Source organism: Macrosteles quadrilineatus, unplaced genomic scaffold, assembly GCF_028750875.1.
Source record: "Macrosteles quadrilineatus isolate MER2022 unplaced genomic scaffold, UCM_ALF_1.0 Scaffold_6__1_contigs__length_79288215, whole genome shotgun sequence".
NCBI classification, from domain to species: Eukaryota; Metazoa; Arthropoda; class Insecta; order Hemiptera; family Cicadellidae; genus Macrosteles; species Macrosteles quadrilineatus.
The window spans coordinates 52,858,879-52,886,397 of NW_026542599.1; the positions used below are offsets into that span (position 1 = coordinate 52,858,879).

The following is a 27,519-nucleotide window of genomic DNA, read 5'->3' on the forward strand; positions in this document are numbered from 1 at the left end:
AGTAAACGTAAATAATTCAACAATCTTTTGAACTATTTCAAAAGCCCCCTATAAGTTAATACAGTTTCTTTAATGTGTCATCGCCCTACTTAAAAACTAGCATAGTAGGTTATGAAAAAATATTAGTGACACACAAAGAAAAATCTAGAATGTTTTCCATTCCACTCCAGCTATATTCAGTTCATTTTCAGGCTGTTCGTTCAGGTGTTCGCCACTGATGGAGAGAAAAAGAACGGCGTAATTCGGATTTTGTAGAAGAACTCGGTGAATCGGTTCTTTAATCACCTGAGTTAATCGCATCACTTACTCCATATTCAAATATGCCGTAATATGTATGGGATTGAATACGGAAAATATAAGTCATTTTTAAAACTTCAATACTGCATAGTTTGGACATTTTTAAAATCCCATCGCAAAGAGACCAGAAGTTATTTTATTTAAAACAAGTTTAAAATGTTGGTCCCAAGACAAGTCTTAGGCCTACAAAGACCGAAAGGTAAGACTTTAGGCCTTACCTTTACAGTTCGACAATTAGCTTGTTACTAACACAATCAAATTCCTTAGGATATAAATACAGTACAGTAAAGAAATAATAACTAAAAATGTGATTTTTATTAGTTTAAAAAAGTTAACATTGCTAACTGGTTTGATGGCATGGCATCAAAAACTACAAGAGAACCTGGTAATGCTCGCCATTACATCCAGTACTTGTTCTGATGAAACACTGACATTGCCGTAGTGAACGGTTGAGTTTGCAAAATCAGTTAATCTTTCGTCATTCATCTGTTTCTTATGTAGGTTAAAATTCTTTTCATTGTCAAAAAACCTCAGTCATTGTTAAAAACTTAATTTTAAGATAATTTTGTGGGATGCAGGAGCACCTTCAGCTACGCCCTTGGAAATTTATCTGGGCAATCATTCTTTAGGCCTATTCTAAAGTTATGTGCAAATCGGTTCCGGGCTAAATCCTTGTGTTCAGCAGACTGTTAGTCTATGGTAACAACATTCATTTGTGGTTGTTAAACAAATGAAGTGGATAATAAGAAGGACAACAAATGAAGAAGACACAATAAAAGTTTCAGTTGCTTTATTTGGGTTGTTGCAGCGATACAGAAACCAGTACATACAATACATACCAGATAACCACCTGTACACTGGTACAAGAACAGACTGGAGCTGTCACGATTCTCACCACTGTCGCTTCTAGTCACTAGCGGTGAAGAAATAACACGATAGAAGCTTCTGCAGGAATGTTTACCAGTTATCGTCGAGGTGAGAATTCGAATAACAGCGGTGATAAAACGTCGCATGCATACAACGAATACGTCCAGTTTGGACTACGAGTAACCGTCGGTAGACCCGAGGTAAGCGACGACACCCATGTCTTAGAAACAGGCTAGCGATAACAAATAAATAACTCGTGGTAAAATTACAAAGTTTACAGTTAGGGTTTCTACTTGACTAGAATCATTGAAAAATGTTTCATAAACACTCAAACAAAATTAAACTATACAGATAAATGGTTATTTGACACAGCTTTGATTACATAATATGGTAATATTCGACTTGAAACATCAAATGGCACTTTTTCGAGCTCGGGCATCTTTAACGACTAAATTTTGTCTACATGTCGGGTAGAATTTCAAATTCTAAAGACAACTCTGGTAGTGAATGACAAAGCTGTTCAGGAATGTGTTAAGATAGTAATACTTCAACATGGCTGAGATCTGCAATTCTACTTTTTGTTATTTGCTTACAAAATTCAAAAACATGGTAGGGAGTCTCTGGTTCTATTAAAGCCTAACACTGCGAAGACAATTGAGATGAGAATCACAAAATACTACTGTAAAATTGAAGGTTAAATCTATCAATTTGTTCAAGCTAAACACTGCTTTCAGATGAGACAAAGTTGGAAAATTGCCAAATTAAATACTGAAAGGGCATGGCAAACTCTTGTCTAATTTACAACGATAATTATGTTGCACTTAAGAAACTCACTAAATTATTTATTTAAATTTCAATACTAATATGGTACGGTTATATTTAAGTAAAATTTAAATCCCCTTTATGGTTAGAATAATTTCCGATGTAATTTGTACATAAAAATACAAAGTCTACAACATTTTAGTATAAAATATATCTGATTCTTGTGCTATAATGTAACAAGCTCCATGTGCGTTTCATAACAAAAGTAGGAGATACAGAGGACAGCGGTAACCCTACTGGAACATAATTTTTACCTCACACATAAATTAGTTGAAAGCCGTTGACAAAAATAAATACATTGGCAGATCTAATAAGATTCATTGGTCCAAAACACATATATTTACAATATTAAAATAACATAAACGTAAGCTAATAAATAGCGTAAAACATAACTAACTTTTTACAGGACTTTCTAAGTTCAAATCAACATTGTATTGTCGAAAAACACATTAACATGGAAATTAGGAAAGGAAGAGCAAAACATTTGACCTTTGCAGTCTGTGCTTCTGTGCTTGTTGGCGTGAAGCTAAGAAATCATGACTGGAAAACACGGGAAACTCTACAAAATGCAGAATAGCAGTCTTGATGGCTTTCCATGAGATCGAAGGCAGTTTGACTTTGAAAGCAAACCCTTGATCCTCGCACATTGTAAGAACGTTTTTTATGGCAGTTTTTGAGTAACGAGTGTAATTAAAATGACATAGAATATAACAATGTGGCATCGAACAATGCTTATGTCTAGGGTTTGTAATCTTGTGACATCAATACATCAACCTCACATTACATAATAATTACTAACTTTATTTATTATATAGCGATTTATCAATTAGCACTGTTCAAATATTAGTTTAATGACGGCTACTTACTGATGCTTGTATTATATACAAAGTTCTAAAGAACAATAATACTCTGATATCGAACCATCTCGACCGTGGAATTTCACACTAACTCTAATAATTGTAGAACGGTTTAATACAAACGTGAACCACATCGATACAGGGTGTTTCTAAAATCTTATCAGACATAATAGTAATACAGTATATCATACAATATCTACAACTCGTATAACTGGCACGTCGTTAGGATCTAGGTACCGACCACTATACTAACGAAAATAAGCCGATATATTTAAACACTTACGGTACGTATCGGAATAAAATACCAAGGAATAAAAATTTAATAGGCAATGTTAAAAATGTAAGAATCGTATAAAGCCGACTCGTACGCATAATTTAATGTACGATAATCGTTAAAGAATAATAGAATGTAAACATACACGATAAGATGAGTTTTCTATTTATAAGTATATTGCAGTTATACACTCGTGTGGTTTAACGATACAAACGATTTTTCGATTGATTATCGATTTATGTCAAAGTTTTCAGAAACATCCTTTAAACATACAAATCAAGAATAGCGATTGAAAATTTTAACTATGAAAGTACACAACGAGTCTTGGAAAACAATAATCATAAATGCATTTCACTTTGCTTCAAACAAATCTACAAGTTGAAAATCTCACCCCCGCATCAATATGATGCGGCATCCATGGTCAACTCCGGTCAAAATGCTAAAAGTTCGATAGTGTTACAAATGATAAAAACTTTCCGAAGATTTGGATAAAATCTAACAACACTAGCGAAGGCCAGGCTATGTCAAACACTAAATCCAAGAAAGGTCGAGCACTAGACAATAAAAAAATAATTTCTATAATTTTGGTCATCCAGAAAATTTGAATTTCAAACCCGGTTCTCGTTTCCTACCGTCGCTATCACAACTTCTGCTAGGACCACACTCGGCCAGTGATGTACATTTCTTGGCCATTAGTATTTGTCTAGTCAATGTTTAGTAAAGGCCACAGCCTCGTAGATTATTGGCTATGATGACGTCGGTAACTGCATCAAACACAAACTGAATGTTGTTGGTGTCCGTGGCACATGTCATATGACAGTAGATCTCTTTGGTTGTGGATTTGTTTTTGGCCTCAAACTGCGCCTGGATGTAAGCGGCTGCTTCCCCGTACTCTTGTGCTCCTGTAAACATACATATTGATATAGGCACAAGTCTATAGCCATTATGCATTCAAATTAATATTTAAGGGAATTAATGAGAAAATCCTAACTTCCTTGTCATTTATTTAGATACAAAGATTAGCTGGAGTGGCCATGTGGACAGTATCTGTACGAAGCTCTCTCGAGTCATCCATCTACTCCGCAGACTTAAACCCCTGTTGACGAGGCAATACCTGACCACCGTCTATCACGGCTTGTTTCATTCCCACCTCTCCTATGGACTCCTGCTTTGGGGACACGCTGCAAGGTGTGAAGATATTCTTCTCCTTCAAAAGAAGGCGGTTCGGATTATTGCATCAAAGAGTGCACTTTTAAAAAGAAAGTTAAAGCCTGGCTAGTCGACCGACCACTGTACTCAGTTGACGAGTAATTTGATGCGTTCCATCGAGTATAGGCTCAACGCCATCTTGCCAAAAGTATTGTAAATAGTGTAAATATTATTTTTAGTTAATGACACAGTCTATCCAGAAATTCTGGTCAACGACGTCGCAGCAGGTATTAAGGTATTAAGGTATTCCACACTAAATCTATAAACTAGTACAACAGCTGGAGGCACCTTCGATGTAAGATAACTGAACAATTTTTCTGTAGGCCAGCTTTAAAATCTTGCCATTTAGGCCTACCTTTGTCGTAATGCTGTGACCCAGCAGTTCTAAACCCACCCTAAGCCATAAAAAGGGATATGTCTCATAGGAGGGAGAACTTACTCTGAATTTCAACACTTGACAGTCCAATGTCATTTTTAACTATGACCATATTTTTTTTAACTATGACAGTTTTGCAAAGCTCAAGTTATTTTGTTCTATACTCGGTTTACAAAATTTAGACGGTTTAAGGGGAAGTTCCCCCACCACCTTTTTTTGCTTAAAAATCTATTTGACTTAATCTGTTAAGCTGTTTCATTTTTATGGTATAGCCTCATGTTGGAAGGCAAATACATTGGTGTACTATTCCCGTCATATTCTGACGTCACTCAGTTTGCAAAGAAAACCTGATTGTAACTATAAAATTAGCATGTATTTGTTTTGATTTCATTGTTATTGTTTTTATAATGTTTTCAAAATAGTTGAATGTGTTCATTATGAAAACAATAACAACCAAATAGCCGTATAGCCTCTGGATTTTTATAACAAAAGGCTTAAATTACCTGTATCCGTCAAGTGATCCTAGATTGTAGTTGGTTACTTACAGCTGTTTCGTGTTCTTATAAACACATCTTCAGGACAAACATAGCATTGATGTATCCATGGAATGGACGACATGAGGTTTAAAGTTTTACAAATAACTTTTATGGATATATCGATGCTATGTTTGACCTAAAGATGTGTTTATAAGAACACGAAACAGCTGTAAGTAACCAACTACAATCTAGGATCACTTGACGGATACAGGTAATTTAAACCTGTTGTTTTTTAGCTGTTATTAAAGGTAATGGTCAAGTGGAGGTGATATAGATTTATTCCCTTAACACAGCCTAAATTTTGTGAATGGAGTATAGCACAAAAACTACAAAAACTAAAAACCACCTTATTCTCAGTATATATTTGGTTGAAAATTATTTATCTTCCAATTGTATAATTTGTATGTTCAAATGACAATGAGAAATTACCATTAGCATAGACTAACCAACAAGTAGACTTCTCATCCCATTGTAAATTTTGAAACATGTTTTTCGTGTCTAGTTTATGTCCGTGACACTGATCGCTAGTGTCAACAATTTTTTTTTTCTATTATTTTTGAGTTAATTTCAAAATTTGTGCCTTACTGTTTGGTTAAACTGTATAAGTTGGGGATGATTTATTTGGTGAAATGAGGTTTTAAATGACTGAAATAACAAAAAGAATTGGCTTCAGCTGTTCCACAAGGACAAGAAATCTACTAAGGGTATGTTTTATCTATGCCATTTAGATATTATTACCAACTGAGAAGGGGATGCCACCTATGTGCCTATTTTAACCAAATATGAGTAAAGAATAAAGTAAGTTGCCTTGTGTAGCTTTGTTACTAACCAAGACTAGTCAGGATAATTTATTGAAAGCCCAATGATCAAGTACAGCCGGGTCCAGTTTCGAGGCATAACAAAACTAGTGACTTTTCTCAGGATCGAACTTGCGACCTTTTGATTACTGTACTAGGTGAGCACTGTAACCACTTAGCTACCCCAGCTATTCTAGATAATTTTGATCAGCACAAACCTGCATATTCTGGAAAGCATATTGTAAGTGGAGACTTTTTGATTTTCTCCTCAAACAAATCCTTCTTGTTTAGGAAGAGAATTATGGAAGTGTCCGTAAACCACTTGTTGTTGCATATGGAATCAAACAGCTTCAAACTCTCCTGCATACGGTTCTGCAAACATAAAACAAGAGGTTGTTACACGACCATACAAAAATTCTAATTTAGAATAGACATGCAAGTCGCAACAGCAAAACATCAGTAATTTAAAAAAAGGCAACTTAAATTAATGAACTAATAATTCATTAATTTTCAAAAACATTGTAGAGTATGTTATAACACAGATGTATAACACAGTATGTAAAGATTATGACGCAGAGAAGTGAGGTATATGCTTGTAGGACAACCGTGCGGTTTATAATAAATATACTTAAAGACAAAATTTGTTGATTGACGTAACATTTTTCCCAGTTAAATTTTACGCACAGTTATAGTTGGTGAAATGACATAGCCTAACTCTTATACCAATATAGGAGATTCTGAAGTTTCATTATTTTGTAAGAATGAACCTTATAACATAAGTATCGATCTAATCTAATCATGAGTTACATTTCAATGACAATAACATGCAAACTTGCAACCACCATGTTTCATTGTGAAATCGTGAAAGCTAAGCAAGTAATTTAAAAAAAAAAACAATAAATCAATCAGCAATTAAAGAAAAGGACTGTGATCTTCTAACCTCAAATGGCGGCGTCATCGTGATTTTTGATTCGATAACAAGACAAAGTGTGAGTTTTATCCGTAATTTTACAGTGTAATGTGGTTTTGTTATAGTGTTGTGTATTAGGTGTAATATTTTGGCATTATTTCGCAAAAATATTTACACATAATAACATTACAATTTATTGGCATATAAATTTAATTTAATTAATTACATACACTATTATTTGATCCAAAATAGGATATGAAGTCAGTGAAGTTGTTTCACTGACACGTTCAACTTCACAACACGTGTTATTTTTATTTTGTGGCCTATAACAGTTGTTTTGTTTTGTTTACATTGTTGCTCATGTGAAAACAAACTATTCAATTATTTATCTTATTTAGTAATTGTTTTTTTAGAATATAGGCCTATTATTGGCTTTAAAAATATGGTATTATGATTTTGATTATTATTAGAGGACATCTTTGGATCTATCAAAGTGTAATTGTAAAAATTTACGTTTTCCAATTTTTCCACATTATAGCTAGTAAATCTACAAACGTTTTTATTTTGTGTAGGCCTAAAGATAATCTAAGTAGAGAAATAAATTCTGCACTATTTGAATATTTTGAATTGTGCATGACAAATTTACGTTACAAGTGACAAGTTTTGCTTTTTAAATAAAATTATAAAAATATATATATTTGACTTTTTCCTAAAAATTCACCCTTACAAAAGTGATTTGTTTTATGTTTTCAAATTCTCCTAACTATTACCATTGACTATTGGATACAGAAACTATTACGAACAAAATGAATATAAGTTACTAACTATCTACTGTTCAATAACTGTCTACAATCACAAAAAATCATTTTTTCATAATTTATTTAACTTTAGTCAAATAATGTTCAAATTAAAAGAAGAACCATTTGGATTTCAGCATTGTATTATTGTCTAACCAACTTTTTTTTTAATGGACGAGCTAGGTTTGAATTTTGTTAAGACTGGCTGAGCTGCCCAGAAGATATAATAACAAACAAAACAAAAGGGAAGTAAAATATAAATTATGTAATATAAAAAAAATAAGTTGGCTAGTTAAATTGTTCAATAGGCTAGCTTTCATTTGACGAAAAAATTGGAAGTAGTTTTCTTAGTGACTTCTTCGAACAACAAATGAATCTTAGCGAATTTAATTTTTCATCCCCAAGTTTTGAGAACTGCGTTGCGTAACGTCGCGTCGTCTGCTACGCGAACATAACCTCAGCAACGCTGGCGGGCTGGCGCTGGCGGCAATGGGTGTGTTCACGTGGTTCGCGGCCGCGCCGACAGGTAGCAGCACCGGTGTCGCAGTAACGCCCGTCGCCATGGCAACGCCGCGATCGATAGCCCGACCAGCGCGCCAATTCCCGACTAGGATGAGTGAAACGCGGGTATCGATTTCGAAATCTCAACACTAGCACTTGACACTGTCCGTTATCACGGAAATACAAACAGTGGAGATAGCTGTTGTGTTAACCCCGGTCTTGCTAATGGAAAATATATTATGATTTTAGTAAAACGAAATGCTATATAGGCTAAAATAAAACTGAAAAATTATAACAGCAGTTAGAAAGTTAATTTCATCCCCTCACTGCAAATTAACTCATAGCTTGTTCTTTTAGACGTTACATAGGGCTAGGGCTGAAATGTTAATGGAATTTTTATTCGGTTTAATAGCATGAAAATAAATAAATAGATACAACCTTTGACTATTAATACAACAACATACAACTTTATTTGCAAATTAATTAAATTGAGTATTTAGATAGCCTTACTGTAGGCCTATTAGCGAATTTCCTTATAGGAGCCTGGGACCGATATGCTTTTTCGTTTTGATGTCCCTTGAGGCCAAAAACTCTATTCAAATTTGTATATATGTATAGATAAATATGTGTCCACACGCTAACTCTTGAGTATTTTTTGTCTGATTTTGATGAAATTTTGCTTCAAGATGAGTTCGCGAACCAGCATGATCTGACTATGGGAACGGAGATTTACAGGGGTTTTATGGTGTAAAAATTGTTTGTTTTTTTAATTTTTACCCTCAAAATACAAAATTTCCAAATTTCTCTCAAGACCTTTTAAAAGAGCTTAAAGAAACAGATAGTTTAGTATTTCAAATTGTTTTCGTACGGTTATTTATTTTTTTTTTTTTTTTTTTTTTTTTTTGTCCTAGGGCGCTAGGCACGAGCCTGGGATTGTTTTTCACATTACTTCAGGCTAGACCTAGGGGTTGCGGCATTATCACTTAGATAAATCCATTGGTGACTTGGCGGGGATCGAACCCGGGACCTCAGGGACTGAAGTCCCGCGCTCTAACCACTACGCCAGCTCGCTCCCCCTTCGTACGGTTATTGGAAACAGAGAAAATTAAAAAAATTATAAATTTAATATTCCCATGTTATTCTTATGGAGAATGTTGTAAAATGTTATAGTTTGCTTGTTTATGGATATATTTTGAACAAACTTAGCAAATTTATTCATCTTATACTAAGCTATTTTTATATTTTACTAAAAAACACATTTTATTATAGACATCCCAGAAACAAAAAGACGCTGGGCCTTTTCGCGCCGCGCTTGTTTGAAGGGTACGCCACACCCATTGGCGTGAACTTTTCATTTCTACGCAGGTCGTTTTGTTCTTGGTACGTCTATAGATTCCTTGCACCAGCAAACCTAGGTACTCGCTTAAACTAATTTTATTTAAATTTAGTTAAAAACTAATTCAGGCAAATGGAAATTTACTTAGTTATGGTAGTGTGCGAACTAGTTTGAATAAACATAGGTTTACTTATTTATACCAAGTTTCATCAAAATTGGTTCACTTTTACTCAGAGTTATCTACCTGACAGAAATATAAAGTCTGAATTTGAACAGAAGGTTGTTTTGCCCTCTGGGGACATCAAAACAAAAAAGTAAATCAGTCCCGGGTCCAGGTCTTACCATGAGACCTGCCTTATCAGTTTATTCCATGGATGGACAATTCCTCAACATTGATGACTTAATGATTACTTAGGGGCCAATTTGTTCTTAAATTTGAAATTCTATGATCTAAAGTAATTTGCCAAATTGAATAAATGTGTAAATGGAATTAAATTAATTTTGGAATAGATTTTAGAATAATTCTATTGATGGTTAATTTGTAGAGTGAATGTTTAAACAGTTTATAAATATACATGTCAAAAACAAATTAATACAATATCTAAGTATTCTGTATCTTTGTACAATATAATTTGAGTTTGCACAAATGGAACTATCAAGCAATTTGAGGTAAGATGAAAATGACAGGACAAGAATAATTGTCGTACAGAGAATAAGCACTTGAGCTTTGTACTGCTTCAAACTTGACATGAGGACTTGCGACCTACGAGGTCAATGAACTTTAACGTCACTGTAACTATAGGTTAAATAAGTAATTTTTTATGAGATTGTTTCATAGGTGTATAAAGTAGAAATGCTTTTACTATCCAGTGAAAGGTAAAAAGAACTTTTTTCTGGTCTAAAAAAGTGTTTACAAATGTAAGTTTAATGTTTAAAATTTGCCCGCTCAAAAAAAAAGTTTTAGGTAGTACAGTTTGAATTAATAGTTTTGACAATATTGTTTTTTTTTTTTTTTTTTTAGTCTAACATCTAAAAACTTTTGTTTCATGTGTGTACAATTTCTTAATAATTTACAAAAATACTTAAATGTGAAGTTTAATTACTCTAAAAAATAATTTACTAATTATTTGGCTATAAAGCTTTACATTAACACATACAGTTGACAATTATTTAGATATAGTTTTAATCAAAAGCAATATATGATTCAGGGGACTTTTTTTATTTGCAATTTATGATTTTGTAATTGGGTTGCAAGCAAAGTTGATTTTTCAAAATAGTTAATCAGGTTTAAAATGGTGAAGTGCATACATTTGAGGATATCTAGGTTCAATATTTTAGATGTATATACAACAACTTGATGTATTCATTTTGGTATATTTCTAGGACAAAAATGAAATATTACTGTGACATCTTTATTTACATCTCTATTAACTCTAGTTTGGTCATCTGGCAACTTTAGATTCTTGGGTTTTTTCGTTTTGTTGAGTCTACTGTTTTATATTATTTTGTATTAGTATAGTTTTAAAAATTATGGAGAGCGAAAAGACTGATTGAAAAAAAATCACTGTATGGTGCCAAAAATTTAATTGCTGTAGACAAGCTATTAATGGCTTTTGAATTTGTTAAATTAACAAATAAAAATCATCTCTGTTATATTTGGATTAAAATCCTTCAAGTTAAATGTATACTAATAATTCAACAATGTTCTCAGCTAGAGTTTTTACAGTGGTGCTTACTGTGAATGGCAATATAAGGTCAAAAGGTTGTGGTCCATTTTGGAGGAGAACCGGCAGAATATAAATCAGTTGTAAGCTGTACAATAAATAATAAACGCAGTGGAGCTGTTGTTGTACTCTGTAATAATGCAGTACCACCAGTGTAACATAACAATGTAATACAGTAGGTTCAGCACTATTTATCACAGCTGATTTTCTTTTATCTCCTTAGAGATTCTATTCCTTTTCTTTTATCATAATAAATAAATATGCCTTTTTCAAGGATGTTATGTAAAAAAATAAAAATTGTATTTCTTTTGTTTACCTTTGAACTTGTAACAATACAAAAGACAAAGAATGAAAACACTTAACTAGTTAGTAATGGAACATGAAACAGTAAATAATTCAGTTTATTTTCCATTTATTTGACATTTTTCTATGATTCAATAACAATTTGAAAAAAAATACAAATAAGCTATTGAAACACCCAAACCCATATTGAAACACCAATTTTAATAAAGTTTAAAGCTAAAAATGGTGGGTACATAAATCATTTGTTGGCGTTAACTTTTTCCTTTTTGTAGATTGATTTATAAATTAATTATTTAACACAATGGTAATTTTTTAGACTTCTAAATCTAGTATTGCTGGTAATAGTTTGTAGAAATTTTAATTACATTTCCTAAATCTTGTTTTTAAAATATAGCAATATAGGTACTAAAATTGGTTAAATTGTTTGATAAGTTTTATTATTAAATGATCGGAGGGGCATCTTGCATATAATTACCAACTATTAACCGCCATTAAACAATTTTACAATAATGATTTATGCTATGGGTGACTAAGACTCTAATATTTGAACACTTGGATCACCGGAAACGCCAAGGGAGAAACTCCATAATAGAGCCTTTAACAATAGGAAGGCAGGTGATAGGACCCCACGGAACACGTTTTCAACCCTCTTTAAGAAAACACCTTCCTTCAATGAGTTGTCCAACACTAAGTGAATTCAAACATATCAAATATTGATTAGATTTGATCAACAATTTTGATATTTCGCAAAGATTGGTGGGATCAAACAGAAATTGTAAAGGATGAATTAAAAAAATCTTATTAATATTTTTATCACAATTTATATAAAAAAAAAAAAACATTAGTCATATGTAATATAACCATTAGGTAATAAGGGGATTGTTATCCACAAAATTCAATGTTTACCTTAAACTTTTACACTTGGCATTCATTGAGATTTAAATATAAAATTTAATTTTGGCCTGCTACATTTTCAAAATAATTGAAATCATTTTGTGATTGTCAAAAGTTACATGTCCTCTCATTACATAAAAATGCTAAATTCATAGCGGTTACTTAACACATTATTATCATCTTTGACTTTTGCCAATATCAGATTCAGAGCTGCAAATGGCGGCGAATGGCAGTTACAGTGTAAAAATAAGCCGATTGTTTATCGGACCATCAGGCTGGCAACACTGGCAGCCTACATTGGTAAACAGGTGAGACAACCCCACACAAAATATTTCATGGAGAATTGAAAGACAATTTGTTGAGACTCCTAATTTAATATAATCCATAAGAAATAATTAATTTAAAATAAATTTATAACACAAAAGTAAGGACATTTAGTCTTTTTATAGACAGCCATAATCCCCTTGGATTAGTTTGTTAGCTAAAAAAGATTTTAAATGCACAGTTAAATGAAATAATTGTAATTGGTTTCTTAGTACATATAAATTATCCATCAAAATCATGCATAAGAAGGTTAATGAATGCTCAACTAGGATTCGATGTAAACTTGGTAGCATTTGTTGTGTCCTTTTGCTGGTGGTTATAGCTTGGTTGTTATGGCTTACATCAAAACAAAAAAATGTTTTGAAAGAGTGAAGCTGCAAAAATATTTTTTTATAAAATGAGAAATAAAGGAAAAGTGTAGCAATGTACTGCATTTGTCACTTCTAATATCTCTGTATCCAATATGCGTAGGATGAAAATTATAGATTGTTTTGAGTGTATGTGGACCCTACAACAACTATCTATTTTTTTACCACGGATTAGTTACAAGAGATACAGTTTCTTCCCTATAGACAATTTTTTTTTAATAGTAATGTTCAAGGAGTATAGTATTGCAAATAACATTTCCGACTATAGATTTTAACACTAGTAGAACAAGATGTATAAGAACGACAAAGCTATGAGAGAAAATGAGTGATATATCTCGGGTTTTACGCAAGAGTAATTCTGTACCTCTTATTATTCGTGCACAAAAGATGGAGTTGGTTTAAAGCTTAAATCAGACGCATATCTGTGACTATGCAGAAAAAGGGATTTCTCAATATAAAATATTAACTGTAGAATCACACAGCCCATTTTAACCAAACTACTAAATAGTAAAGACACTTTTTGATTGGAGAAGTGAAAAACTAGGTATTTAAAATTTAATTATATTTTATAAGGATTTAGACAATAGACAATATTTCTTTTACATAATTCATAGAGAATAGTAATGTGTCAACAAATTTTTGATGGTTAAATTAAAACTATTTACAACATTGTAGGGTTGAGGGGAAGATCCACTGGTGCTGTTTTTTTTTTCAGGAATTCGGCTTCTGTATAAAATGTTCTGTCCTGTAGCCATGATGTGGATTAGTTCTTGAAGTGTGGCAGTGGTAGTGTCTTGAGCTGCTCAGGTAGATGATTGCAATAAAAAGCTCCTTCGTACGCTGGTTTCCTTTCAAATAGGCTGAGATGATGTGGTGGCAAGGCAAAGTTTGAGGCATGCCTTGTGTTGAATTGGCGTATGTTCTGGTGTCTTGTTTGTTGTGAGCTTATTGCATGCAGGATTGTTTCACGTATGTAGAGTGATATTACAGTGACGATTTTGAATTGTTTGAAGTGTTTTTGGCAGCTTTCCTGATATTGTATGCCTGCCAGGCATCTGATCGCTCTTTTCTGTTGTTTGAGGACCCTTTCTATGTTTGTGTTGGCTGTTCTTCCCCATGTAGTTATGGCATACCTCAGGTGTAATTAAAAAAGGGCAAAGTAAGCTACTTTAGCCACGTCCAGGCCACTTACTTGCTTCATTCTGCGAATCACGTAGATACCTGAAGAAAGCTTCATGCAAAGTTGATCTACATGTGGTTTCCAAGTTAGTTTTGAATCAATCATAACACCTAGGTGCTTCGTTATTTATTTTAATTCTACTTGAGACAGCGGTAATAGTCGTGTGTTCTTGTTTTTGGTCGTGAAAGCCATTTGTACTGTTTTTGTTTCATTTAGGACTAGATAATTTTCTGAGCAGTAATGTTTAGTTTGGTTGAAATAGGTGATTGTGTTTCTTTCTAGCATTACTGCTTGTTCATCAGTAATTGTGAGGACTGTATTGTCTGCATACATGACTGTATGACAGTCGCTTTGAAGCCAGTAAAAGAGATTTAGAGACTAAAACAAGAATATATTATTTTTTTGAAGTTCATTTTTTTTATGGTGAGTTTACATATAACACATTGAAGAGTCTATAATTTTTTTTTTCAATACAACGACTGTGGTTGATCTTTTTATTTATCTTTTTCAACTACAGTAGAACCTTGATAACAAGACTCTCACAGGGATCATAAAAAAAGACTTGTTATCAAGGTTGACTTCTTATCCAGGTTTGCAATAACATGTGATTAGGGATAAAATAATTTCAAGGGGATTTGAAAATGACCCTTGTTATCGAGGGTCTTCTTATCGAGGTTCTACTGTAACACATTTTTTCTAGACTTACTACTACTGTGTGACTACTGTGTTAGAATTAAGTAAATTGCTATTGTTGCTGGAGACACCACAACTTGATGTTACTATCATTTTAATATTTACCTCAGTTTTGGAATGAGTTTGATAAAAGCCATAAGAAGTTTTCTAAGTAAGAGTAACACTGTTCAAGCAATCAACAGTCCCAAAACGTAGTTGTAAAATTTTACTTACCGTGGTTTCGTCTTCATGAAGCACTTGGTCATACTCTGACATAGCTACACAGAAAATAATCGCCGTGACATCTTCAAAACAGTGAATCCATTTCTTTCGTTCTGATCTTTGGCCACCAACATCAAATAACCTGAAAAAAAAGATTTTATTAAGATACTGTATCACCAATTTGGCTTTAGGCTATGATATTCAGTGCATAAAATTTAAACTAAAAGCCTATATTTTGTAAATCGTTTTTATGCAACTGAGCAATGATTGTTTGTAAACGAGGCAAGTAAGAACGTAATCCAATTTCAATGGATAGGTCATAGCATGAAACCACCTAGAACAAATACAAAATTTTGTAAATTTCCTACTTTTCTCATCTAAAGGAATCCGCAGAAGCTATCAAGCTTTAAAAATAATTCCACAAAACAAAAGAATTTGTTTACAATACTGTTATTATACATGCCAATAATTTTATCGACCATTTCTAAAACAATTATGGAATACTGTTCTTGGCAGTAAATAAAGATAGTCTGTGGATGTTTTTTCAAAGAAAGGGTAGGAAATGTCAGTTTCTGATACCCTTTATCACATTATTAGTAGAATCCCCAAACCATTCAAACAAATTGATCCAGAGGGTGTGGCTGACATTAAATTAACTGAAAATCATGATCAAAGACTGCTGCACTTCCAGTCATATTATTTCCATAGGGTGTAATAATAACAGTCAACAGTGTAATTATTATTACTATTGATTAATATAATGTTACATATTACAACACCTGAATCAACCAAACCTGTCCAAACCTTGCAGTATTTCTTCACTACAAACCATTTAACAAAATGTTACACAATAGCTAATTAATTGACTGATTAATTAATCAACTATAATTGTTTGATCCAATATGTAATCTCGCCTAGGCAGATATGATGACCTCTATTTGGTGGCCTCCTCCGATTACACCCAAAGACAAAAGAGAAGACTTAACGAGCCAAGTACAAAGCCGGGAAAGAGCCCTTCTCCCATTCATCTTGCAAAATCAATGAATCCCATCCTGACTTTGAATAACCTCTTCGCTCCATAAAAACATTCACAGCAGCAGCTCATCTCAACTGGGGTGTCTTATAGTGGTTGATTTACGATTAAATATAGAAATAAAGGAGTATTTATACTTATAAGGGATTTTAATGCATTATTGAATTGAATGTTTTAAGTATTTAGGATTTGTTATTTGTAATGGTATCCATACCAATTTTAGAGTTACTGCATATACGTAAGTAATCTTTCATGAACGGATGAATTAAAGAACTGTATAGTCAACGTTTTAGTTTCATTCTTCTTAATGCAGGTTTAAACATAATTCAGAAAAATATGCGACAATCGGTTTACACAGGTATCGTACTTTATATTAGCTATATACATAAAAGATTACTGACTAATACTAATAAGTTTAGAGTAGGGAGTTTCCCAATATAGTGAAATTTTGCCTGAGAAACCTATCATTTTATTGTTCTAGATAAGTGAACCTGTTGCTTAAGGTGACCCAACCCTCTGAACTATCAGGTCAAGGTTTCATAAAAGGACATTTAAAATTCAACTACAGTAGGCCTATGGTCTGAATTCCAAAGGTTCAACTCAATAAACTGAATGATAATTTCATAATCATTCAAAAATTTAACATATCTCTACGGAAACACAGTTTAAAATTAAAAGTATAATATGCAATTTTCATCAATATTTCCTTGCAACAGTTTGAGAGTTCAGAAATACTTACTTAAAATTAAGGTTTTTGAAGGAAAAGTGAACTTCTACGATGCCAGTGGTCTTGACCCTTGTCCGTAGAATGTCTTGTTCGGTGGGCTGGTAGTCTTTGGCTCCTAGACGGTCTAAGTCGTCGAGGAAACTGAAAAAAGACAAATTATTAGTAGTGAAGCAAAAGATAAGTACAAATTAAGAAGGAGATAATTCAAAACACAAACTACAAAGGGGGAGGGGGCGAAATTTAGATTTTTTGCAAAATAATATGTTAAAGTTGAAAAGTTTTACATTACGCCGTTCAATTTCTTTTAGGTTGTATCAAGACTTTTTTAACACCCTGTATATAGCCGAATTCTGTAAAGAGTTGCTTCGTCGGATTAATTAAAAGGGGCGATTTATTGAAATGCTTCATGGAAAATCATATAGAAAACCATGGAAAATATTCAAATAACCATCAAGTAAAAATTAGGGATTTATCAAACTGCAATCATTGATTAACTTGAGAACATTGAAAATCTTCTAAAAGGACACATTTGTCAAAATACAATATTGAAAATGTATTCCATCACAATCTGTATCAGCCAGACATTAAGGTTTCTTTTCTTTAAACTAGTGACACGTTGTTTTCTTTACGTATATCAAACGTACTAAATGTTGAGCACATATGACGTAGACGTTCAACAGTGTAACGTCAACATGACAACATATGGGGAGTTGGTAGCAGCTGTCACAGCTGGTCCAAACATGACAACCCGCCTAGAATAGTTTTACGGCAAGGGACAAGCGTGTCTTTTGCTGACGTCAACTGAACGTAAAGGGAACGCAGTGTTTTGCTGTCGTAGACCACTGAAGTAGACTTCTCATCCTTTTTTCTTTTCATTGAAACTTGTTTTAATATTTAATGGTAAATTTTAAAACGTGGGCTTTATTGTATGGTTATACCTATGAGTACCGTACTATAGTTCGGCCGCTTAGAAAGCGACCTCATCCAGCATTGGTTTAGCATTAGCGCGCAGGTCGTTTTCTAAGCGGCCGAACTATAGTAACATTTTCCACATGAACTAACATTAATTTTTAACATTAATTAACATGTTAATGTTTCCGTGGTGTTTGCCGGCGATGCAAACGAGCTGAGAAAAAAGGTTTTAAAGAAACATGCTTGCCTATTAATATGTAGATACAAGCACTGTAAACAATAGGTAAATACAACAGCTGTTTCATAAGTAAGGAATAATACACAAACAATACAGGTTTCGCTAACTTTGAAACAAATACGATCAAACATAACTCAGTTACTCGTCCTCGAGTATAATAAAGCAACGAGTATCGAAATCGTTTAAAAACTACCAAGAACATTTTCTAAATAATTTACAGCAGTCGACAAATAATACAGCAATCGCTCCACACCGAAATCTGGCAGGAAATCGATCTGACCACAAAGAAGGAGGAACTTTTTAATATTTCATAGCGTGACGACTTATTCAATACGACTTGTGCTCGAGTCATTGATAAAGTTCTATGACTTCAACAAGTTGTAACCATAACGCTACAATCCAACTTTGTTGGGTTTGTCACGAAAAATATGGAACTTTTGAACAGTTGGATTGTTCAAGTTTAAAACTGGTTTGTTGTATAAAACAAGAGTTAAAGTTCTTCTAAGATAAGCAAACTGCACAACAGTTTTTCTCCACAATAATAACATACAAATTTTAAATGCACTATTTTTTTGGGATTTTTCCCGTAACCTTCAACTGTACAACAACGCTTCATCATAGGCCTACACATTGATTTGTTTTTACTTAACTTTTGACAATTGTGTATTTATTGCTGTGTTTAAGTTCAAGGTCGGGTTCAACCAGAACCGTGGGTTCACCAGATGACATTAGCAAGCAAACACAGGAAAAATACCGATACAAAGGATAAGCATGTAATGTCCATCTTTACTTATGAAACTTGTTATAGATGTTGATAGTTCTGAACGAAACTGATAAGTTAATTGATGAAATAGTTGTATTTTGTATTATATATATAAACATTTGTTTATTTATTGCTCTATTAAAAAACATAGAACGTGATCGCTCCGCTCAACTGGCTTTCACTGCTATGAAAGCAATCATAGTAGGCTATCAGTTTTCTTTAGCCAGGACAAAATAATGATGATACAAACCCCGACAATAAAAAAAACAGCTGGGTTAAGATTCTAACCATCAAAATATACTGACTTCTCAAGATCGAACAGAATCAAAATTAATGTTCCTTATCGTACCTATTTAGCAATAATATGATTCTTTGTATCGTGTCACCAACGGTACGACCACAGAGATTTCCGTATCACCTAACAAATCTCAGCCTACTACACTTTCTCAATTTAGTGGTATTTACTTGTTTGGACACAAACTCTGTCCTTACCAAGAATGAATATTTCTGTCCAATTGACGATGTGTCTCTAATTGAAAGACAACCGCCGAGCAGAAAACGTTTACAAGGTGTCGTGAAAATCGGGAACGTTGAAATAGGAGAAATTTATCTAATTATTCTTTCAGTAAACGTGCATTGAGCTATTGGTAGAGTTCCTTATGGATTAGAAAAATGTTATTTTAGGTTAGTTTTATCCTACATGTAGGTGTTTTTTAATAGTTTTAGTACTTTTGTTTCTTGTTATTTAGCAAGATTTAAACCATGCTAACTTTAACAGGACAACATGTGTACACGACTACTCGCCCTCTCTTCTTATTACCAAAGAGTAAGCACAAATTATAACATTTACCCTAAAATTAAAAATAAACACTTAGTCAACATCAGCGAACTCAAGCGTCAAACTTTCCGGTTTTGTTGGCATGACTGCCAGGACATTTGGCCTTATCTATATTATTATAAAATTTAGGTGGTGTCTGTCTGTCTGGGCAGCTATCACGACTAAAATACTAAACCGATACAGCCAAAATTAAGCACGAAAATGGTCCACATATCTAGGAATGTCATAGGCCTATTCACTTCCCTGAGTTCCTACCGGGCTACGCCTCTTGAATGTCCAAAGTTTTGAGGTGAGGTTTTAAAAAGTAAATATTGATTGGTTTCCATAGAAGCATGAGAAAATTCACAATGTTTACCTTTGCGTTGACATTTGAATGTAAACAATCAGAACTGACAAATGCTCATTTCACAATTTCAGACAGCTGATCCTTTCTAAATCTATTTCAATGATTATGAAGCTAATTTTTCTTCCCGTTGCGAAGTACGGGTCCAGCAGCTATTGCAGATAAACACATACTATAAAATATATTTGGAGATATTAGCAAGGAAGCCTATGGGTTCCGATCCCGTCACTTCTGTAACAAATTTGGGGTTTGAACTACTTCGTAATTATTTATACAAAATGTCGTAGACAAAAACGTAAATGTCAAGTTTTGTTCGTTATTCAAGGTTTACCACGGCGCCCGTATTAAATAAATGTAATCGGTTAACTGGTGAAAACCTGTCATCCAGGCAAGGGTATGCGGGTGGTGCCGAGCAAGGCATTGTCCGTAATATAGTATTGAGACTGTAAATCTGTGTAAAGTATATTTTGTGAAAAATTTAGAATAGATTAGCTTTACAATAACTCGTTAGTCGATACTGTCATGTCCAAACTATGTTATCTTAAGATTATACACTACTCTATTACATCATATTTTGCATATCATACCCAGACAATTTCAATTTATAAAGTAAAATCCATACGGTATGCGTATATCTTAGTTTAGAATATAAATTCCACTGTATAAATTGCCATATCCCGGTAGCATGACACCAACCATGTGACCCAACAGACAATGCCGCCATAGAGTATTGAAAGGCACGTACACATCATGAATATATATATCACAGACTACTACGCAGCATCTGTTTATTCTATGGAAACCTACGCAGCCTTGGTCTGCCTATTATTATGTGATTGGTTTCTAAATGTTTAATGCAACCGTTAGGACAGGTAAGTAGGATAGTGTACGTAGACTTCTTGTCGTATTTTAACATCTGACACGTTTTTACGTGTGTTTTTCCCCGCGTTATGGGTCTATATATTGTACCAGCGAAGGTTCCTTAGGTTTTTATTATTTTATGACAGATATTAAAGAGATTCTTTGGTTTTGATAAAAAAAAAACGGGCGGTTAACTAGTGAGTATACAATTACTTGTTAATAAATGCTGTACATCTCATTTGGGCATAATTTTATATATGTGGCAGTATACAAATTATGAAATACCAGCCTTTGCTATATTTTATTTATTTATACACACCAACTGCAGAACCATTCAAAAAGGATCAACAAAACAGTTACACAGTAGGCCTTACTAACTAACAACAAATGGCACCTCGATGCCTCTGGAAGCAATTGCGTTGAACTACCATCGATGTGGGGAAATACAGCCAGAGTCAACATAACGTGTTGTATGTACTAAATAAAATCTAAAATTAGCGTTTAATGAAATTGTCGGAGGCGTCCATATCAATTGATATTCATACCGGCCTAGGTAGGCCTACCACAACGGATGCGTATATTTACACGTCATGCACCATGCACGTATAACATGGCATGTGTAAAACGCAAAAGAGTTCAAGTCGATTTTCGATAATTACATCCAATCTATATTGACCACCTGCGGACACAAAGTGTGCCCTATTAAATTGAGTTTTGTATCCTTTTACGGCAGGTTACAACATAAAAGAATTAAAATTAAATCACCCTTTCGGATTGACATAGTTGGTCGAATTTGTAAGAACACATTAATTTACAGTTAACACTTTAACTGGCTAAATTGAACCAAATTATTATTTCTATTCTTATATTTGCTACAAATTTTAACATGGATGTAGAATGTTCATATCACGGCAGTGAATCTACTATGCAAAATTATTACCGATGTTATTTTTTAGGGCCCGGAACTAATATAATAATGTAACTTTTCGTTTATTATAAGACATTTAAGTATTTTTATCAAACATTTACCCTACTTATAAATGGGATACTAAAGTTTCTATTCGTATGGATGATGTTTTTAAATAATATTATGAAGGATTATAAAGAATGATAAAAAGGAGGAAATGCGTTATTAATTCAAACTATTTTACAAAGCTAGTTTATGGATAAAAATATGGTGTAGATGGTTGTAGGTTGGTATATCAAGAAGAGAATAATATATAAGCCTGACAGGTTATCAGGTTACCCCCTATAAAAACTCTACGATTAACAAATAACAAAAATCGAACTTTACAGTATCGTTCAACAAATGTTAATATTCCCTTGTATTGTCTGTTTACGCATTCAAATCTCAACTCAAAATTTGAACTCCCAACTAAAACTATGCAGTAATGCACTTTTGAAATCAAACTCTCAAAATTCGGTGTAAACCAAATGGTAACAAATAAAAAGTAGTTCCACGGTCGCCGCTACGCAGGGTCGGCACCACCATCGTATCGATCGGTCCCTGTGCGGCGACGAAACACAGGTGGCGGTGGCTGTGACGCCTATGATTGTTCGATTGATAAGAGACATGATAAAAGCTGTTTATGGACTATTTCTGTTAAATGCGATCACACACACGACAACCGGTAATGAACAACTCAAAGAGTGTGGTATAATGGTGTTCTCCCTTATTTGGTCTTCACTGAGATAGCTGACGCGATGTAAAAAGATTAAGGTGAAAAAGATTAAGTTTTCCTTTAATTTTAGATTGATTGAAAGGTTGGCATATTTATTATAAATCGGAAATTTACATCAGCGCAGTCTGTCGATACCTCTATTAGTTTAGGTTCATATTTATTCTAAAAATGGATAACTTTTACATGGGAATAAAATGTCTAGTTATCCATGAACTTGATTAAGAATTAATTAACAAGGTTTACCAATCTGCGTTGATACATACAGTAGTCTCAATCACCGTTGCCGTTGAAAATGGAACAGTTGGTACCAATTAACATTTTTAAAATCCAAAATAATAACAACTGTTCGAAACATGTTCAATAATAGTCAATCAGCTGATTAAGATTTCATTGTCGTAATTAACAATATGTTCATCACATAAAATCAAACTAATCTTGGTGCACATCATACAAATAAGTATACAAGGTGTTGGTATATTGTAAGCAACATTGCACAGAGTAATGAAGCAATAAAGTTACTCTATGTACAACCGGAAGTAGCAAACGCACTTGATCGTGATGCATGACCACACCGGAAGTGACGTGCTTGAAGGAAGTGCTGTCTAGATCGCCAATACCACACTGATAGGCTAGGTCAAGACAGTAAGCAATGTTTTAACAATATAGTGTTTTGTTGCAGTTTTACTTAATGTTTTAAAGAATCTGAAACGCGTGTAAATTTATATTCAATGATATTCTAGGCCAAACAATTAGCATAGCGATAAAAAAGTTCTCAGGTAAAAGGGTGCGTTGTCTGAAAATTTGATACCTTTTGCCTTAGGGCCGAAGGTTAAATTTGTTGATGAGTTTTAAATTTGTCCTATGCTTGTATTGTGAAAATGTTGCCTGAGTAAAAAAAACCAGACTATAAATATGTACAGTATATCTTTTAAAAACAATCCCAGTTGGCTAGTAGAACTAGAACATCCTTTTTATGAGATCAAAGAGTATTATGATGTAAGAGTTTTAATATTTTAATAATGTATCTAGTATTTTCCACTTAGCCTGTAGTTGAGGCACAGACAATATAATACTCTAATGTTTACTCCATTGTCTGTGGTTGAGGTCTATTTTGTCAATGTTTGCCTTTTAAATGTCTGTAATATTAGCCTATTAGCTTTTATCAAAGGCGTACTGGGACAGTAGGCCTTTGTTACCATACGATTTTTACATTGCACGATTTTTAATGCGACGATGAAGGATTTTATTTTAAAGGAATACATTTTCAACAATGTATTAGAGGGCAATACACAATACACACAAGGTGTGATATCGGCAATAACAATACATGATAAGGAGGTATTGACAGTCGACATCGTTGTACAAACGACGTCATCAACGACAACGAGCGCATGTCTCGAGGTTAATGATCTCTGTGCTTGGCGTTCACAGCAGTGTTCAACTGTTGAACAATGACTAAATACAGTATCTCAGACGTGTGGAAATAAGGAACTCAAGGTCTATACAGTACCTTGGATACGTGGTTTAAGTCCGAATCAACATTTGAACAGTGTCTAAAATCCCACACATTAAAAAACTCTCGAATACGATCACAATAAAAGCATCAGGATATAAAACTAATAAGAACCACGAGCTTTCGAGAAAACCGCAAGTCACAAACCTTTCAACCGCATGCTTGAATGAAAGGTTGAAGTGGCACGAACCTTAGTTAAAATATTGAAGATGAGCGAGCTTTCACATTTTTGTTATTTATAACTGTTTACTGTTTCCTGAATTAAAACCTTTGATTATCATTATAGATGTTTACATTACGATTATGTTATTAGTTTTGAATCTGTTACACAGTTAAGTGCAAATACACAAGAGAGAGTTTTTATTAAAATAAGCAATAATTACGATTGACATTTGCCTGTATAATTTGCTTGGAAAGTGTAGGTTTCCCTACCACTACATGGAAATGATCACATTGACCTGTAGCAGTACGCAAGGCTCATTGCCACTCTAGAGCGAAAATGGATCATTCCCGCTCGCTAATCAACTAATTTCACAGTGGCGTTTCGTTACCAATCACAGCCGCGATAAGCAAATAACACAACCTCAAAAGCAAGCATAACCTAAATGACATTTTATTTATACATCTAAAAAAGTTCATCTATGTATTATTGTAAGTTAATTTTGGTGGTAGAAAAAGTCTTGTGTGTATTACGAGTACAAATAGTCATGTTTGCACAAATAGACCCACATTTGGTCTCAAGTGATTGTTGCCCACATTATTCTTCTAAGTATATTCTTGCCCCGTTGCAAAGCACGGACAGAACAACTAGTTTAATGCAATTTTTGTATCAAAATGTTCGGGGTTTAAATAGTTTATACCCTTTCAACACTTTTTTTTGGAACAGGAACTTAGTATCGTTGGCCAGGCGAAAAATATATTTATATTCAAGTACACCAATGACCGGTATCCAGCTAATAGCTATTCTAGCCTTAAACTCGTTATTGACTTGGTTAAAATGCATTTTGGAAACCATTATTAAAGGCAAATGTATTTGTTTTCTACATAAAGAATCCAAAAAATGTGATCTGGTTTTAAACATTGGTTTGGATTATATGTGCGAACATCCACAAGAAACCCCGAATAATAAAAACCATTCCAAAACCTATATGGCCTATATGACACAAATACATACGCTGTACAGGAAAGTGAGCCAGAGACCTTGTTCTATCAACAACAAGCTAGTTAGCAACATAACGACGCGCTTATCATAAACACGAATAATTGAAGCTTTCCCCAACTAGGCGCTGCGCTGGGTGTTTACCGATCGTAAAATATAATTTAATCGCAAACTATAACATTACAAACTAGTCTCAGGCCGATCAGGCTTTATTTGGTCCTGGATGAAAACGGTTTTTGATTTGGTTGCTAATGATAGCTAGAGGTAAAAAGTAGTTGAAAATTATAGTATAATACTACCGCTAACATTTCGGTCTTGACCTAAATAATTTCACTGCAAATCTGTAGAGAGAATAATAAACTAAAAAGGATTGAAAATGCAGGACTACTATAATAACGGAGTTGCGAAACAGGTAAGAATTAGATATTTTTTGTTCGTTCCGTGGTTTACAAGAGAAGCCAGAAAAGACATTGTGCGAGTTTACCACAAGAGTTGATTCTTGGTCTACACATTATCAGGGATGGGTTGCGAATCTTCCACGATAATGAACCAAAAGTTGGGTTGAAAGTTAAAAGCAAACGTCGTTTTTAGAGGACTCTCTTTTGACTCTGGTGTCAAAATTGTAGATTTCTGTCTCACACCAAATGTGTAACCCAACCAAGTAAGGGCAACTATTTGTGAACTTACACGTATTTTACGTCACGTTAACTATCAAGTCGAAAACTAAGATAGAACAAATATCATTTTAAAGAATGCCTCTATGAGCTTTGAACTTTGTACATCCGGTTCTCTTATAAAATTTACTTAGGAATTCTGAAGAAGACAAATGGAACAGTCGCAAACTTATTTTATCAAAAAAGAACATAGTTTAATGAAATGCTCACAGAAAGCAGTCTATTGTTATCTGTGACTAGTGGCACAGAAAACATACTACTGTATGTTATCTGTGCTAGTGGGCGAAGTGGCACTTTGCTGCACACGAGAGAAATGTTTACGCACAAGCCGTAGGCGAGCACATTCGAACATTTAAGAACAAGCTCCGTCATTACACAAGTACGTCATAACTCCGTTGCAGTTTCAGTTTGGCTATTTGGCTAGGTCAAAGGGACAATAGTTTACACCAGCGCTATCTGTCGGTAGCTCAATTCAACTAATTTTAGTTTTACCTCTAACTGACAACAACATGGGTATGAAATAATAGAATGTCTAGTTCTAGACATTGCCAGACGTCTACCCTGCTATCCAAAAGTCAAAGTCAATGGATCAATCTTCCTATAAAAGGGGAAATGGCAAATCAGACGTAAAGAACAAAGTGTATTGATCATTGATGGGAAGTACGATTGGAGATAGGAGGCGAAGGAGCCACAATCTGATTGGAAGGTAAAAACTTCCGCCCTGCCTCACCCATTAGCAACACTTCCGCAAACGGTTGATAAATTTCCCCCGCGTAGGGGTGTTTTACAGCAAAACATCGCTTTCCCTCCCTCAAGGAGATTGCGGCGTTTCTCCCACCTCTATAGTATTGTCTTGAAAACGGATTCTACTTTCAATTCAGGTATGCGATTATTCGGAAGAAACCCGATCGACTGATAGAGGAATCATTCACAAAATCGAAATTTTTAGAAGGCTATATCGGGATTGGCACGTTCACTTGGCAACCTGTCATGGTTTGACCTAACACATCTAAAAAAATATCATAGGTAAAAACTATTTTATTTAATTATGTAACAAAGTAGCCTTATGCTGTTCTGAAACTCCATGTATCGTCAATATACTTGATACAATAAGGTTTTGCTACTCACTATTTGGCAGAGTCGTTGAGCTGGTACTCGTTGGAGCGGCCGAAGCACTCCTGGACACCGACGTCGGCCCAGAGTCTCTTCATCGCCGCCAGAAGCTCCTCAGAGAACGGCTCCGTGTCTTCCATCCTCTGGATCACGTCAAACACCATCTTGGCGTCCGTCTGCAACAACAGGAAACATGGTAAGTTAACACAAACAGGATTGTGCATTTAATTCAACAGTGGATTCAACAAATTATAATTATTGCAGTTCAGTTTTTCTTGAGGTTAAGAACACGACCAGGAAAACATTCCATACGAGAACGTACTGGACAACATATCAAAATGCTCTTGATACCAGTTGAGTTCAGGTTTGTTGAAGTTGGGCACGATCAGTTGTAAGG

General features: G+C 34.0%; 1 protein-coding gene across 1 annotated transcript in view; it reads right to left on the bottom strand.

The window, feature by feature from the left end:
• Positions 1–1,070: 1,070 nt before the first annotated feature.
• The window catches only part of LOC128996265 (guanine nucleotide-binding protein G(o) subunit alpha), a 75,737-nt gene continuing 49,288 nt past the window's right edge, over positions 1,071–27,519 (bottom strand). The window contains exons 4-8 of the mRNA XM_054421462.1: positions 27,138–27,298; positions 17,039–17,167; positions 15,279–15,408; positions 6,254–6,407; positions 1,071–4,019 (exon numbers count right to left, since the gene is read on the bottom strand). Coding sequence (XP_054277437.1) covers positions 3,832–4,019; positions 6,254–6,407; positions 15,279–15,408; positions 17,039–17,167; positions 27,138–27,298 — 762 coding nt within the window. The 3' untranslated portion in view covers positions 1,071–3,831. The remainder of the gene's footprint in view (positions 4,020–6,253; positions 6,408–15,278; positions 15,409–17,038; positions 17,168–27,137; positions 27,299–27,519) is intronic.